General features: G+C 38.3%; 1 protein-coding gene across 2 annotated transcripts in view; it reads left to right on the top strand.

The window, feature by feature from the left end:
• The window catches only part of trpm7 (transient receptor potential cation channel, subfamily M, member 7), a 45,816-nt gene that overhangs the window by 3,181 nt on the left and 28,926 nt on the right, over window positions 1–13,709 (top strand). For both annotated transcript variants that reach the window (XM_077562830.1, XM_077562829.1), the window contains exons 2-10: window positions 5,053–5,132; window positions 6,667–6,705; window positions 7,912–8,119; window positions 9,266–9,479; window positions 10,445–10,569; window positions 10,642–10,813; window positions 11,251–11,425; window positions 11,920–12,043; window positions 12,366–12,438. In XM_077562830.1, the coding sequence (XP_077418956.1) occupies window positions 5,053–5,132; window positions 6,667–6,705; window positions 7,912–8,119; window positions 9,266–9,479; window positions 10,445–10,569; window positions 10,642–10,813; window positions 11,251–11,425; window positions 11,920–12,043; window positions 12,366–12,438 (1,210 nt within the window). The remainder of the gene's footprint in view (window positions 1–5,052; window positions 5,133–6,666; window positions 6,706–7,911; window positions 8,120–9,265; window positions 9,480–10,444; window positions 10,570–10,641; window positions 10,814–11,250; window positions 11,426–11,919; window positions 12,044–12,365; window positions 12,439–13,709) is intronic.

A 13,709-nucleotide genomic window follows, 5' to 3' on the forward strand; every position in this document is an offset into this window, starting at 1 on the left:
CTTTAAGGTTGCACAGTATGAGTGCAGTGATGACAATAGTGCGGAGAAAAAAAGGCTACAACAAATGGAAGAAAGATTCACTAGAAGAGCCATCGCTCACTGAGGCGTGTCGGATGCCCCAGATCAGATCCTGCCGTGCTTTTTTCCCACTTGGCCCCGTACAAGTGGTTGATTTGTCATTCTTGTTATGAGCTCTTCTTTAGCTCCTTAAAAAGGCGTGAGCTAAGTCGCTAAGTAATGGTCAAGCGACATTTTGATCTAATACCATCTTGATAATTAGGTATTTTTGCTAGTTTTTTTCTTCTTTTTTTTCTTCTTTTTTTCTCTTTTTCTGGAGAGCTCAGTATTGTTCATTCGGTAATTTTACCGATTTGACATGTCATCATCATTGCTCTCCTTTTTTTTTTTTTGTATGTGCGTGCGTGTGTGAATTCATTAGTTCACCTAAAACCTATTAAAAAATCCCGTACCGTTCACCTAAACCGAACACTTCCAGCCAGTCGTGAGGCCGTCAGGAGACCCGAGGAAGGACCAAAGAAAAGAAATGAAAGTGAAAAAACATTTTTGCTCGGTTTTGATTGACACTCTCAGAGAGATCTTTATATAACAGTATACCATTTTTTTTAACCTTAGTAACAACTATGACCAAAATATTTGTAACACCTGACCAAACACCAGGATGGAGCAGCAATTGCTACGGTACATTCAAGGTTGAAATACCTTAAAGGATTTTCTTCCTTTCTTCTTTTAATTTGCTTTTGCCTTGCTTGAATCAGATCATCTTACATTTTTGAGCGACTTCCTGTTTCATGCAAGTGAGCTAGCCCTCATCCATCCCACGGTCCACCCAATATACTTTTGGGGCAATGATGATTCTGCCTTTCGTTACCATGCACCCGATGCTTCAGCTTCAATAACACATTTTAAAAACAGTGGAGTCAAAAAGAACCCAACTATGGGTCAAAAATGGACCGATCCTCTGCTTGGGTCAATTTGACCCAACTTGGAGTCAAGAAATGGGTCTTTTAGTGTAAAACAACTCACAAATATTGGTCAGATCCTTTACTTGGGTCCAAAAATTGGGTACCCAGAAAGCTGGGTCAAATTGACCCATAAAGTGGATCGGTCCATTTTTAAACCATCATTGGGTTACTTTTGACCCAACTGTTTTTAGAGTGCAGTATCAAGCAGTTAGGTAAATGTGTTGTTGGCTAATGTGCTAATGCGTCCAAAAAAAGAGTCAGTGAAACTCTGCTTACCTTGTAAGAAGCTACTACTAGCATTTTTATTTTATTTTTTTATTTGAACAAATTGTAGTAGTCTGAGAGGACCCAGAGCTACCGTGGTACAGTAAATTCACCCGTTTGTGTTGTTTGACAAATTTGGAGCACAAAAGATGTTGACTGCAACATTTACAATGCAGACATGACATGTAGCTATCCTGCGTTACAATGAATGGAATCCCCCTCCAGCCATAAAAACAGGTTGTTCTGCGGAGGTAAATAATAAGAAAACAAGAACAACAAATACATCTCGTGCTTCACGTATGCTATCAAGGACTGCATTTTTGGCTACTGTTCATGCTAAAGGGATTTCGAGTGGGGGGGGGGGGGTCGGATTGTCTTTCGACACTGACGCAAAGAGGGCTGAAGGAATGATGGCTTCATCGGCTTTTGTTGTGTGCATGAAGGCAGCACGTGAGCATTAGAAACATTTGCTTCCTGAATTCAGCTTTACTGAAACAATTCTGGGTTGTATTTCATGCCGCAACAAAAAGAGGATAATAAAACTCTTACTGCGCCAAATAAACGCAGAGTGGAAGAGTGAGTGATTTGAGTGAGGAAGTATAAGTGTGTGTGTGTGTGTTTTTGGCAGCGCGTTTAGAGAGCTTCGGTCTTTTGTTGGCTGACATTCTCAGGTGTCATGGTTACAGCCAGGTTAGCCCAACTCAATCCAGTTTTAACACTCAGGTACCATGGTTACAGGTTAGCCCGGCTCAATCCGGTTTTAATACTCCAAGCGAGGTGCTTTTCATGCCAAACTGAATTCCCTGAAACTATGATTTATGATAGGGAATGGGCATAATAGTTTAGCGAAAAAAATGATTGACTCCAAGAATATGTTTGATGGTGTGGGATAGTTAATTAAATCACATCTTGGGCCAAATGGCGGGCAATACTTTGGTATCAATCAGTCCGTGGTCTAAAGGACAACACAAAGAAATACAATTGCATCAACATCAACATTTTGGTACGTACACAGGAGTTCCAAATTCTAAAAGATTTTCCAATTTAAATATGAATACTTGATTATTATTAGATTGACCTAAGGTCAATCAAGCGAGTGCCCACCACTTTTACCCAATGTCAGAAAAGATATTTGGACTATTTTTTCCCCACTGTCAAAGCCGACACCCTGATTCGTCATGTCCGGCACAATGTTGCAAGTCTTTCCAGGAACTGGAAGACAAACAACAAAGCCAGACCAATGAAAACAGACTCAGATATCAGCAACGGATTGTTCGTTTTATCTTTAGTCTTCAATTACTAGCATTGGAAAACAAATAAGGACTAGGGGTGTGAATGGCCTAGTACCTTTCAATTCGTATCACGATTCATAAGCCACGATTCGATACCGATTAATCCCGATACGACTCTATAAATTGATTATTGCGATTTTGTTTTTTTACTCAAATTTAGAAAATACAAATCAGTAAAACTGTACATGTACACTGTAAGATTTGTATGAAAATGTATTTATCTGCAAATTCAGGCTTATAACTGAGCCACTGCATTTAACAAACAGGTTGCCTTGCTTGTCTGAACAGCACAGAAATAAAATATTAAGGCTTAATGTTCTATTAATATAACATTCTTCCATGCTTAATGTGTGAATCCTAATCCTAAGTAAGTCCTTTTGTTGAATATTTACATAAAAAAATGATGTTTAAAAATTGATTCGGCCGTATATTGAATTGATTCGAGAAAAATACAATTTGTTTCTAACACCCCTAATAAGGGCTACTCTTTAAGAGTGTATTGTGTGTGTGTGTGTGTGTCTCAGCAGGTGGTGTATTCTTGTAGTTAGGTGTTTTTCATTGAAGCCTCTGGCCAACCACTAATTCTGTCCCGCACCTCCTTCGTCTGGGCCTCTCTCACCCTAGTCTAACATCTACTTGTTCTCAGACACATTCATCTGCCTCCCGAGAGAGCGCTCTTACATATTAACTGTCCATGGTGTTATTGTTAGGCAGGCGGCTACATCTCGTTGATCACTCAGCTTTTAACTCTGGGCCAGATCTGTGCACTAAACGCAGGACGTTGCACCAAGACTCTCAACGAGACGGACGACACTCGCTGTGATTTGATTTTGGTGATCGGTCGCTGAAGGCAGATTGGGGTAGTTGTGGTTTTGGTCCGGGAGATGCATGAAGGAGCATTGGGATGTTTTTCTACAAAGCTCTTAAATACAGAGATGAAGACGAAGAAGACAGTCAGGTATGCTATCAAGTGATCGTTTTTTTAGGAGCTACAGAGTTTACTGAACCAACAGGACCGCTGATTGAGGTTTCCAAATGTACATTTTGAGTCTGATAATCAAGATGAAATTTGGTTTAACAGTACAGTTTCTAACCCTGCATACACAGTAAACGTCATCATACAGTAAATCGAATAGCATTCGTCAGTCCGCAGTTGTTGATTCATTTGATAATCGACTACTTTGCTGATTGGAAAATAGTTTGATTTTGACAAGTAGCCAAATGCAAAAAACAAAACAAAAATTATCTATCAAATCGAGATTTGATGTACAGTAATTTGTGGACTACAAGCCGCTACTTTTTCACTTGCATTCAACCCTGCGTCTAATACAAAGGTGCGGTTTATCCATCAGATCACAAGGGGGCGCACTATAAAGGAAGTGCAAGAGCAACAAGCAGAGCAAAACAAATCAAGTGAGCCCAAATACAGTAGGAGAGACGAGAGTGAAACAATTTGCGCCTTCATTATGGAAAAGAAAGTAGCGGGAACCCGGTGCGGTAATATTAAAACACCTGCGGCATACAGTCGGGTGCGGCTTATATGCGTAACAAACTTGAGTATTCCCCAAATCTAGCTAACACAGCTTATAGTCAGGTGCGCCTTATAGTCCAAAAATGACTAGATGAAACTTGATTTTACTTTACAAAATGTGAACCAGTGTACATTTTATTCCTCAGAAAATGTGACGTGCCAGATTTTAGCGATTGAAAAGGGATTTTTCCATGTTAAATTTAGAGTGCACCCAAAAACGCAGTCTGAATCAGATTCAGTTTAAACTTGTTTTGATGTTGCTATAGTTTCTGACACTGCATGCACAGTAAATGTAATTCAATTTAGCCATCTAATTATGTAAAACATTTTTTTTGTCAACTAATTTAAATTCTAGCCAAATCTGCAATCTGGATTAAGTCTTTATTCCACTAGGTTTGAATTAGCAGTTTCTTACTCTGCATATACTTTGAAAATTAATTCAAACAATATGCGATTTGTTGAACCAGATTGAATTTGGATGAATACATTTTTTTTAAATGCATCCTATAGGTGTACATGTGTGTGTGTGTGTGTGTGTGTGTGTGTGTGTATATATACTCACACTACAAGTTTATCTTGTACAAAAAAACAAACCCAAAACAGCCCCTTCACTTCCAGTTTTGGCTTTTTAGGTTCTTGTTGGGTTTTGGTTGAAGTGCTTTAAGGGATTCTTCTTGTATTCTGGGAGGGATTAGGCCTATTAATCCTACTGGGGACCGCCCCAGCTGCACTGACTGAAAATTTAATTAATTCAACATTCCTGAAATGTAAATCCTTGTTTTGGGAATAAAAAAATAAAGTAACATAGAATGCGATTATCTTTTCAATTCTATTGTCAATGGCTGACATTTTGAGCTCGTACAGCATACTGTGAGCTCCTCAGCAATCTATTCCCGGTAATTATTATTTGTTAAAATTGTTTAAAAGTTGCCCATTTATTGGCATGTTTACTAAATATGTTCATCTTCTCTTCTCTTGTCAGTCCCAGAAACCCTGGATAGAAAGCACTTTCACCAAGAGGGAATGTGTGTACATACTTCCAGTGTCAAAGGACCCCCACAGGTATGTGTTTGCTCCCCCGTAGTGAGCCTGGTGGTGGTAACCGTGGAAACGTTGTACTGTAATTGTATGTGTGTCAGACCAGGCCCAAACCTCAACCACCACTCGCACAGCGCATAAGTGAATCCGTGTCCAACCTTGCTTTTAAGACTCAGACTTTAATTATAGCTTGACGATGTTTGTTATCGTCCTCCACTCAAGTGACCAATGAATTCAGTTGTTTTTATTTGCGTGCCATGTTTGACCTCCACCAAGGATATTAGGTTTAAGGCCTGTTTTTTAGCGCAGGATTTTGCACCCAAAAAAACACACCAACAACTTCACAGAGCCCATTAAATGTGCAGGTCGAATTACTACCGTACTAGTTACTAGGGGTGGGAATCTTTTAATGTCTCACGATTCAATTCGATTCCGATTTTTGGGTCTGCGATTCGATTCAGAATCAATTTTCAATTCAGAACGATTTTTGATTCAAAATTATTTGATTGACAATGATTTTTGCTTCAATCTATAGATGTGCAAGGAATCGTAATGATCTACTCCAGTCTGACTCGCTAATGCTAATTAGCGCGCTACTCGCGGCACTTTTATCACTCAAAAGAACGGCTCCACGCTGCAAAAAAACAACTTTTATTGGAATAACTTGATCGTGACTTTTTCCTTCTACTTTCTAATGTGGCTACAACTTAACAGTGTATTAAACCGCGTGGAACCACACTGCCCCTCAGTGGCCAAACCGGGTACAACATGAACAGCGCTCCAAATAAAGGCACACACAGACAAAGGCAAGACAGTATAAAATAATTTAAATAAAATCGGTTTTGGGACTTTTAAAATCGGTTCTGAATCGTACTAAATGAGAATCGCGATTCTTATGAGAATCGATTTTTTTTTTTGGGCACACCCCTACTAGTTACTATTCAGTTAGTTCGTTTTTTTTTTCAAAACACAATGTGTTTTTGGAATGTTTTGGGACTATTTTCATGGTAAAGAACATTATTATTCATATACTGAATAAAAAAGCAGTTTTAAAAATTGAAGTTCTAGTTGATTTCCACAGTTGCAGGATTTACTGTTTAATTGCTTCGTTTGATAAATCATCTCTGTTTTTAGTTACTCTTTTGTAACTAACATGCATTCCTCTTCCTTCCGGCACAGTTATTCTTTTTCTTCGTGTTTTCTTTTTTATCAATAATTTGCCTTTTCTCACCCGGCTCCAATGCATGTTGGCACTCGTACTGTTGTTAGGTTAGTGGACTTTGAATCATGGACAAAATATCAATACAGCAATGTGTCATATTATAAATACACTAACATTTTTAAAATATGCAGGCCCTCCAGGGAACTCCGAATCACCCCACTTGTACAGTATGTTTTTTCTGTATTGGTTGATAGAGAGTCAATCTTGAATAATGACTCAACTAAAAAATGAAATGATAACTGGTGGTGCTTCTTCTCGCTTGCTAGCACTCGCTGAGGATTCTGTTTGATTTCAAGCTTGTGAATGCTTCATGTCATGTGTTTAAATTCCATCTAGATGCCTTCCAGGATGCCAGATTTGCCAACAACTAGTCCGGTGAGTACCGCCTCGGTCTTTGTTTCCTACATTCTTTGGTCAGTCAGGATTAGCCTGGAGTCAATCTTCTGCTGGCCAGAAGCGGCCTCAAGGCAAGGAGTTGTAATTCCAGCGAGCAGAAACCTGCCTCAGGAAACAATTAACTTCCAGGCTTTGTGATGCCACATTCTTCGCTAAGCTAATCAGCTGAGTGGAGAACCTCACGTTGCCCATAAATTATGATGATTGCGACCTCGCTAGTAAAGCTCATTAAAATATAAATGCAGTAGTCACTTGTTTATTCTTGCAACATTCTTATATTATGAGAGTCGTGTTTAGAAGGCTGGATTTATTCTCATTTGGGGTTGTTTTCTTTCAGTAGAATGCTTTATAATGTAGAAAAAAATCTGAAACATTTAGCTGGTATATGTGAGAATCATAAAAAAAAAAGAATCTATAATCTACTTCACAGCTCATTCACACTTTTTACTGTAGACTTTTTTTTTTTAATTCTTTCATAAGCCTGAAACTGATAATGAGACGACACAATCATAAGTCAATTGTAAAGTCAATAAATGCAGAAAGCTGAGAACCCGTCTGCCTTTAGTAACCGTATATACAATGTTTTAATAACATTTTAACATTCAAGTCACCCCACTGTTATTCGTGAACGACAAAAAACACTTGAGCTTCAATGTTAATGGTCCCGTAATTGTCTCATTCATGTAAATAGAATCTCAACACAGTTGATAGTTTAAACAGCACAGTGGACACTCAACCTAACTTATGAAGTCCACCACATCCGGTCTTCTTCTCGTAAGACCCTTGTTCATGTTGTTGCGTTTTGAGTAAGTGTCTCTAAATATTAAATGCGCTGAAAAAAGAAACACAAACACTACCACCCCCCACCCCCGCCTCCACTGTATTTATAGCTTTGCTTTAATTTTAATTGGATGCAAGCTTGTGTTTTGGAAAGGCTTAAAAATGCTTACATTTCAAATAGTGTTTAAATCTTAACATCTCCAACACTATACTTGTGTCTGTTCTTTTATTACATCTCCCTCTGGTACTTTTCTAGCATAAAATAAAGTCCTGAACAATGCAATAATTGAGAATGAACAATCAATTTACCACAGTTGCAAGAGGCCAGGAAAAGCTTGAACTTTGTTCTTGAAATTTACATTTTTGCTCACTTTGTAACCACGTGCATGTACGCCGCCGGCGCAGGTGCTGCTGCGGCCGTCTGGTGCGGCAGCACGTCGGCTTCACAGCCAGCCTGGCCAACAAGTACTCGGACGTGAAGACGGCTGAGAGCGCCGGCGGGCCCGCGCCGGAGCTGGAGGAGTGGTCGGTGGAAAAACACACAGAGGCCAGCCCCACTGACGCCTATGGTGTCGTTAACTTCCAGGGAGGCTCGCACTCTTATAGAGCCAAGGTAGGAAGGATTACTGTGTGCCTCTGTGTACCACCAGGCCATATTGGTCATTCTTCAAATATGTACTGTATGTGGCATGGATTGTGGGCGGGGAAATATTAACACACAAACCCAAAAGTCATCTTTATTGTCAAAGCACCATGTTGAATTGACAGCTAACTGTATTAGGAAATTATATATATTTTTTGTAAATATAGCCAAATTCTGAACTAATTTGTAGTTATATATATATATATATATTTTTTTTTTTTTCCTGTAGTATATAATTTATTTAAAAAAAAAAATTCAGATTTATTAAAAAAAATTCTGTTTTGTACAAACAAATGCAAAATTACTGCTCTTGATAATAAATGCATGAACTGTATAATGGTATAGTAATAATGAATTTAAAGGATAAATGTAACCGTTTTTTATTTCTATACAAAATAAATGTAATCATGCATTTATCCTAGAGTATTTTATAATATGTATGTTTTCTTTCATTTCATGACAAATGTTATCATGAATTTCTTATATTTATCAAATGTTTTGTTTTCATTTCGGATACAAAGGTGAAACTCAAAAAGTACAATAACCTGCTTTTTTATTCGACTTCAAAATATGCATATTTGCAATGATTGAAAAAATATAATATTAAAAAGATGCAATTTTTTTGTTTAATCCTCACTGTAAATTTTCAGGATTTCTGCAGTTATTCCCAACCTTCTTTTTTTTCTTTTACATTTTAGCATGCCGTGAACTAAAATTAAAATGTTCATTTTTATAGACATAATAATAATAATAAAAGATATGGGAAAAGGTGTTTATTCTACTTTTGGTCTCAAATAGGGACAGTTCTGCCCTGCAGTTGATTTTGTTTTTTGTTTTATTATTATTATTTTTTTTATTATTTTACCAATTAAAATTTTTACGATAATTATTTGTTCAACTGTTTAATAGAAAAAATAGGAACATAACCTGCACAAACTTATGTGTTCTGTAAACGTCGCCTTTTTATGTCATGACCAAAAATTTGTTTGTTTTTTTAAATAAGAGGAAATAAAAATCACAATAGTTATAATAGTAATATATTTAGTTTGACATTTGAAATGTGATCATCTTCATTTGTCTCCCTTGTGTGTGTGTGCTTCTTGAACATCCGTGCAGTATGTGCGTTTGTCCTACGACTCTCGTCCGGAGAGCATCCTGCGGCTGATGCTGAAGGAATGGCACATGGAGCTGCCCAAGATCCTCATCTCTGTCCACGGGGGCGTGCAAAACTTTGAGCTGCACCCTCGCATCAAGCAGGTGGTGGGCAAGGGCCTCATCAAGGCAGCTGTCACCACAGGTGCCTGGATCCTCACTGGAGGGGTCAACACAGGTTTGGACAAACATTTTCTTTGCAGAATCCGTACTCTACCAGGGTTTTAGGCCACCTTAAGAATTTATGTTTTAGCATTATTTTAATGGCCTGATTTTATAAGAATGCATCTATGATATACACAAACAAGGAAAAAACGACTTATTCTACGTAGGCCTGTCACATGAATCTTTTTAGAATCGATTATCCTATGGACTACTCGGGTAATCGTAGTTTAAAGTGAACCCTAACCTAAAGGCAATACAGGCGCTCCCCTACTTACGAACGAGTTACGTTCCGAGCGATCGTTCGTAAGGTGAATTTGAAGTTGCTTCAGCGCTATATTTTGCTTCAGCGCTATATTTTGTATTATAATTTATGTTTAAAGCCTATATAAGTATATTGAAGGTTTATATAAGTATGTTTAAGGCTTGTATAAGTAACCTGTATTGGTTTGTACTGAAAAAAAAACATTTAATAAAATGGAGAGAATACGTACAGTACTGTACTGTACTACGTATGTTAGAGAGAGAGAGCGAGAGACACACACAGTATGTACATGTACGTAATAAGATAAATAAAATGAAGTTTAACTTACTTTTGGAAGATGTACTCGATGCTTAAGGAGATGATGGAGGAGGAGGAAGAGGAGGATTTTATATCATGAGAAGGTCTTCGTCGTCGCTGGAATGCGCTTTAAAAGTTTCTTCCTCCTCCTCCTCGACACGTTGCTGAGCCTTCAATGCTGGGTGAGCTCTCACAGCGCCAAGCGTCGGTATTAGCGGCGGAAAGAAGCACTACTCGGAAAAAGGCGCGCATACAAAATCTAATTTACCGAACATTTTTCGACATAACTGTACGCGCAGACATGTTTGTATGTACCGTTGTTCGTAACTCGAATGTTCGTAAGTAGGGGAGCGTCTGTATACAGGAAGTAGTAATAAAATCTCCTACACTGACTTGTATTTTGCATCACTTTCTCAAAGGTGTAGCAAAGCATGTCGGTGACGCTCTCAAAGAGCACTGTTCCAGATCATCAAAGAAGATTTGCACTATAGGTATTGCATCCTGGGGAGTCATCGAAAACAGGACCGACCTCATCGGGAGAGATGTAAGACGTAGCGTCATGTCGCACTGCCACCAAAAACCAAAATGTTCACCTTTTGTTGGGATGTCTCCGCAGATCATCGCTCCATACCAGACGCTGCTAAATCCCCTCAGCAAACTCAATGTTCTCAACAACCTCCACTCACATTTCCTCCTCGTTGACGACGGCACGGTGGGCAAGTACGGGGCGGAGGTCCAACTGCGGCGAGACCTGGAGAAGCACATCAACCTCCAAAGAATACATGCACGTAAGAGCCGCACCGTAGACGTCGCCTATGGAGGATACACTGAACCCTTTGTTCGTGGTGGATACGTTCCAGAGCCACATGCAAAAATGTAAATCCATCCATATAAAATATATGTTTCTATTTTATCCCATTTGGGATTCATAGAACTGGAGTTACATTCATAACTTTTGATTCACTCCCTCCCACACCCTTCAAATACATTTAAACTTATTAAAGCACTGTTGTTGAATACATTATAAACACATTGTTTTTGCAAACAAAAAATGTAAATACTGTACAACAGTGTAATATCTGTGTCTTAGATGCGTGCCTTTGATGGGGCCTGGTATGGTGGCTTGCTCCAAAAATAAATAAATAAATAAAATATTATTGCCAGGTCGTGAGGAATTAAATGTGATGTGACACTGTCCATTTTTTTGGATCCTTCATCCTCGCAGGTATTGGTCAGGGTGTTCCCGTGGTGGCGCTCATCTTAGAGGGCGGTCCCAATGTGATCTTGACCGTGCTTGATTACCTTCAAGAGAGCCCCCCCGTCCCCGTGGTGGTGTGCGAGGGGACAGGCCGAGCTGCGGACATACTGGCCTACGTCCACAAGCAAACCGAGGAAGGCGGGTAAGGACTAGATTTTGAAATGCTGATGATGAATCACATCGCACGTATAATAACGGAATTGACAGACAGATATTGAATTAATCCCATGAGTGAAATTGAGTTCGTAAGAAAAGAAGCAAGAACATCAATTTATTATTATAGTGTAACTTTGCTAAAAGGTTGAAGGCCAAGACTGAATTAGTCACAATAGTTCTTATTTATGATCACAAAAATAAGTCAGTACTTGAGCTCAGGCAAAAAGGCATCACATTAGATGTACAGTATTTCGTTTTGTCATCTTTTGTTTTTAAACAATATGTTTTATTTCAAAGTTTACTCAAGGCAACTAAACATTGACAACCTGCAGTATAATCAACACCTGTCAGTGTAAGCCAGTAAAATTTCAAAGCAGACTGACATTATATTTGAGTTACTTTATGTTGGCTATTTATAGTGCTGCTGCTAAGAAATCACTATATTGGACTGTAAATCTTTTTTTTTTCTTTTTTCCCAAGCGGCCTACCAGACGGTGTGGAGGCGGACATCATCGCCACCATCAAGAAAACCTTCAACTTCAGCCAGAGCGACGCCATCCACCTTTTTCAGACTCTGATGGAGTGCATGAAGAAGAAAGAATTGGTAAAGTGAAGCAATACAACACATCATTAGAGGGATCTGCACGGTCCAAAAACAACAGCAAATCAAGTCAAGGATGTAAAACAAAATGTGTTAAAAAAAAAAAAATCATTGTACATTTTCTAGTTAGAGTTGACAGTAATTTGGCACTTTTTTTGTAGAATTTCTCAAACAAAAATCACTAACACAAGGCAGTTGGACACAAGTATAATTATTTTTTGCCTGTAACATTGTAGTCCACACATAGTAACAATAAAAAAAAAAAAGTACTATTAATGATTCCATTTTACTTCAAGCTGAGAGTTGTGTTTTTTTTTCAACACAGATTACGGTGTTTCAAATCAGCTCTGAGGAGAGCCAGGACATCGACGTTGCCATTCTTAAGGCCTTACTCCAAGGTAGGAGTTCTTCCCATACTCACTCTTTTCGTCTTTTAATAATAAAGACACATGTCTGCCGTAGTGCAACCCGTGTTGATTCAGTGTTCATCTGAGGCAAAGGCTATAAGTCTTCAGGGCCGTGCAGTGTTTTTGTTCTGTTATTGATATGCTTTCAAAGCAATTTGGCCGTGTTTGCCTATGAGGAGATCACGTTCCCTGCATTCACAGGATCTCCGTCACTACTACCTCTCGAAACTCAGTTCAGAGTCACATAATGAATCAAAATCTACTTTACTTGACGTTATTTAAGCAACTTATCACTACCTACCCTACCTAGTACTTTTCTTTTCAAATAAATTCTTCCAACCCAGAGAGTGATTCCTCGTCCTCCCTTTATATTTAGACAAAAGACAAGAATGCCCGTAGTGACAGCGGGTGAGGGATCATATTGACTTAAAAGTTCACATAAACAAATATTTGTCAGCCCAAGGTGTGTTCTTGCTGGTGAAACAGTAACTCATCCTGCCCTCTTATAGGATAAAGAAGTCAAAATGGACACCGCGTGCCTCAATTTAAAGAAGTAGAATTGTGTGATTATCATCTAACCCCAGGTAATTTTTCTAAAGTAATGATTGGAATTAAAAAATATATAAATTCCTAAATATGAATGTCTAAAATGAAGGCCTAAATTACCACTAAAAACGGAGCGGTTATCGTTCCAAGGTTTTAAAGAAATGTCAAAGGCACACAGTGGTTGCTACAAAGTATATTTTCATCGGAATTCTAAGTAAGACAGTATTTCGTCATCACAACAATTATTGTCACAACAATTATTTTTCCTTAAATTGATATATTTCTTAAAATATTACTTAAATCATTATGTACAATGATCATATTCCAGGTTTATGTTTGGGGAAAATAGCAACATTTATTCATTTCTTTTTTCTTCTTTTTTTTTTTTCTTTTCTGGAGAGCTCAGTATTGTTCATTCGGTAATTTTAACGATTTGACATGTCATCATCATTGCTCTATTTTTTATTTTTATTTTTTTGGGGGGGGGGGAATGTGCGTGCGTGTGTGTGAGTGTGTATTCAATAGTTCACCTAAAACCTATAAAAAAAATCCCATACCGAACAATTTTATTTATTTCTAAATAAATGAGTGCCCAAGTAAGGGTTAAAGTCTCTTTTCCACTTTTCCCTTTTGGTATTTATGACGCACCAGGCAGTGTTGTGCAAACATGATGTGTAGTGGGAAGTTTGTGGGTTGTTAAATCATCACTGTCGCTG

Source organism: Vanacampus margaritifer, chromosome 4, assembly GCF_051991255.1.
Source record: "Vanacampus margaritifer isolate UIUO_Vmar chromosome 4, RoL_Vmar_1.0, whole genome shotgun sequence".
Classification (NCBI taxonomy): Eukaryota; Metazoa; Chordata; class Actinopteri; order Syngnathiformes; family Syngnathidae; genus Vanacampus; species Vanacampus margaritifer.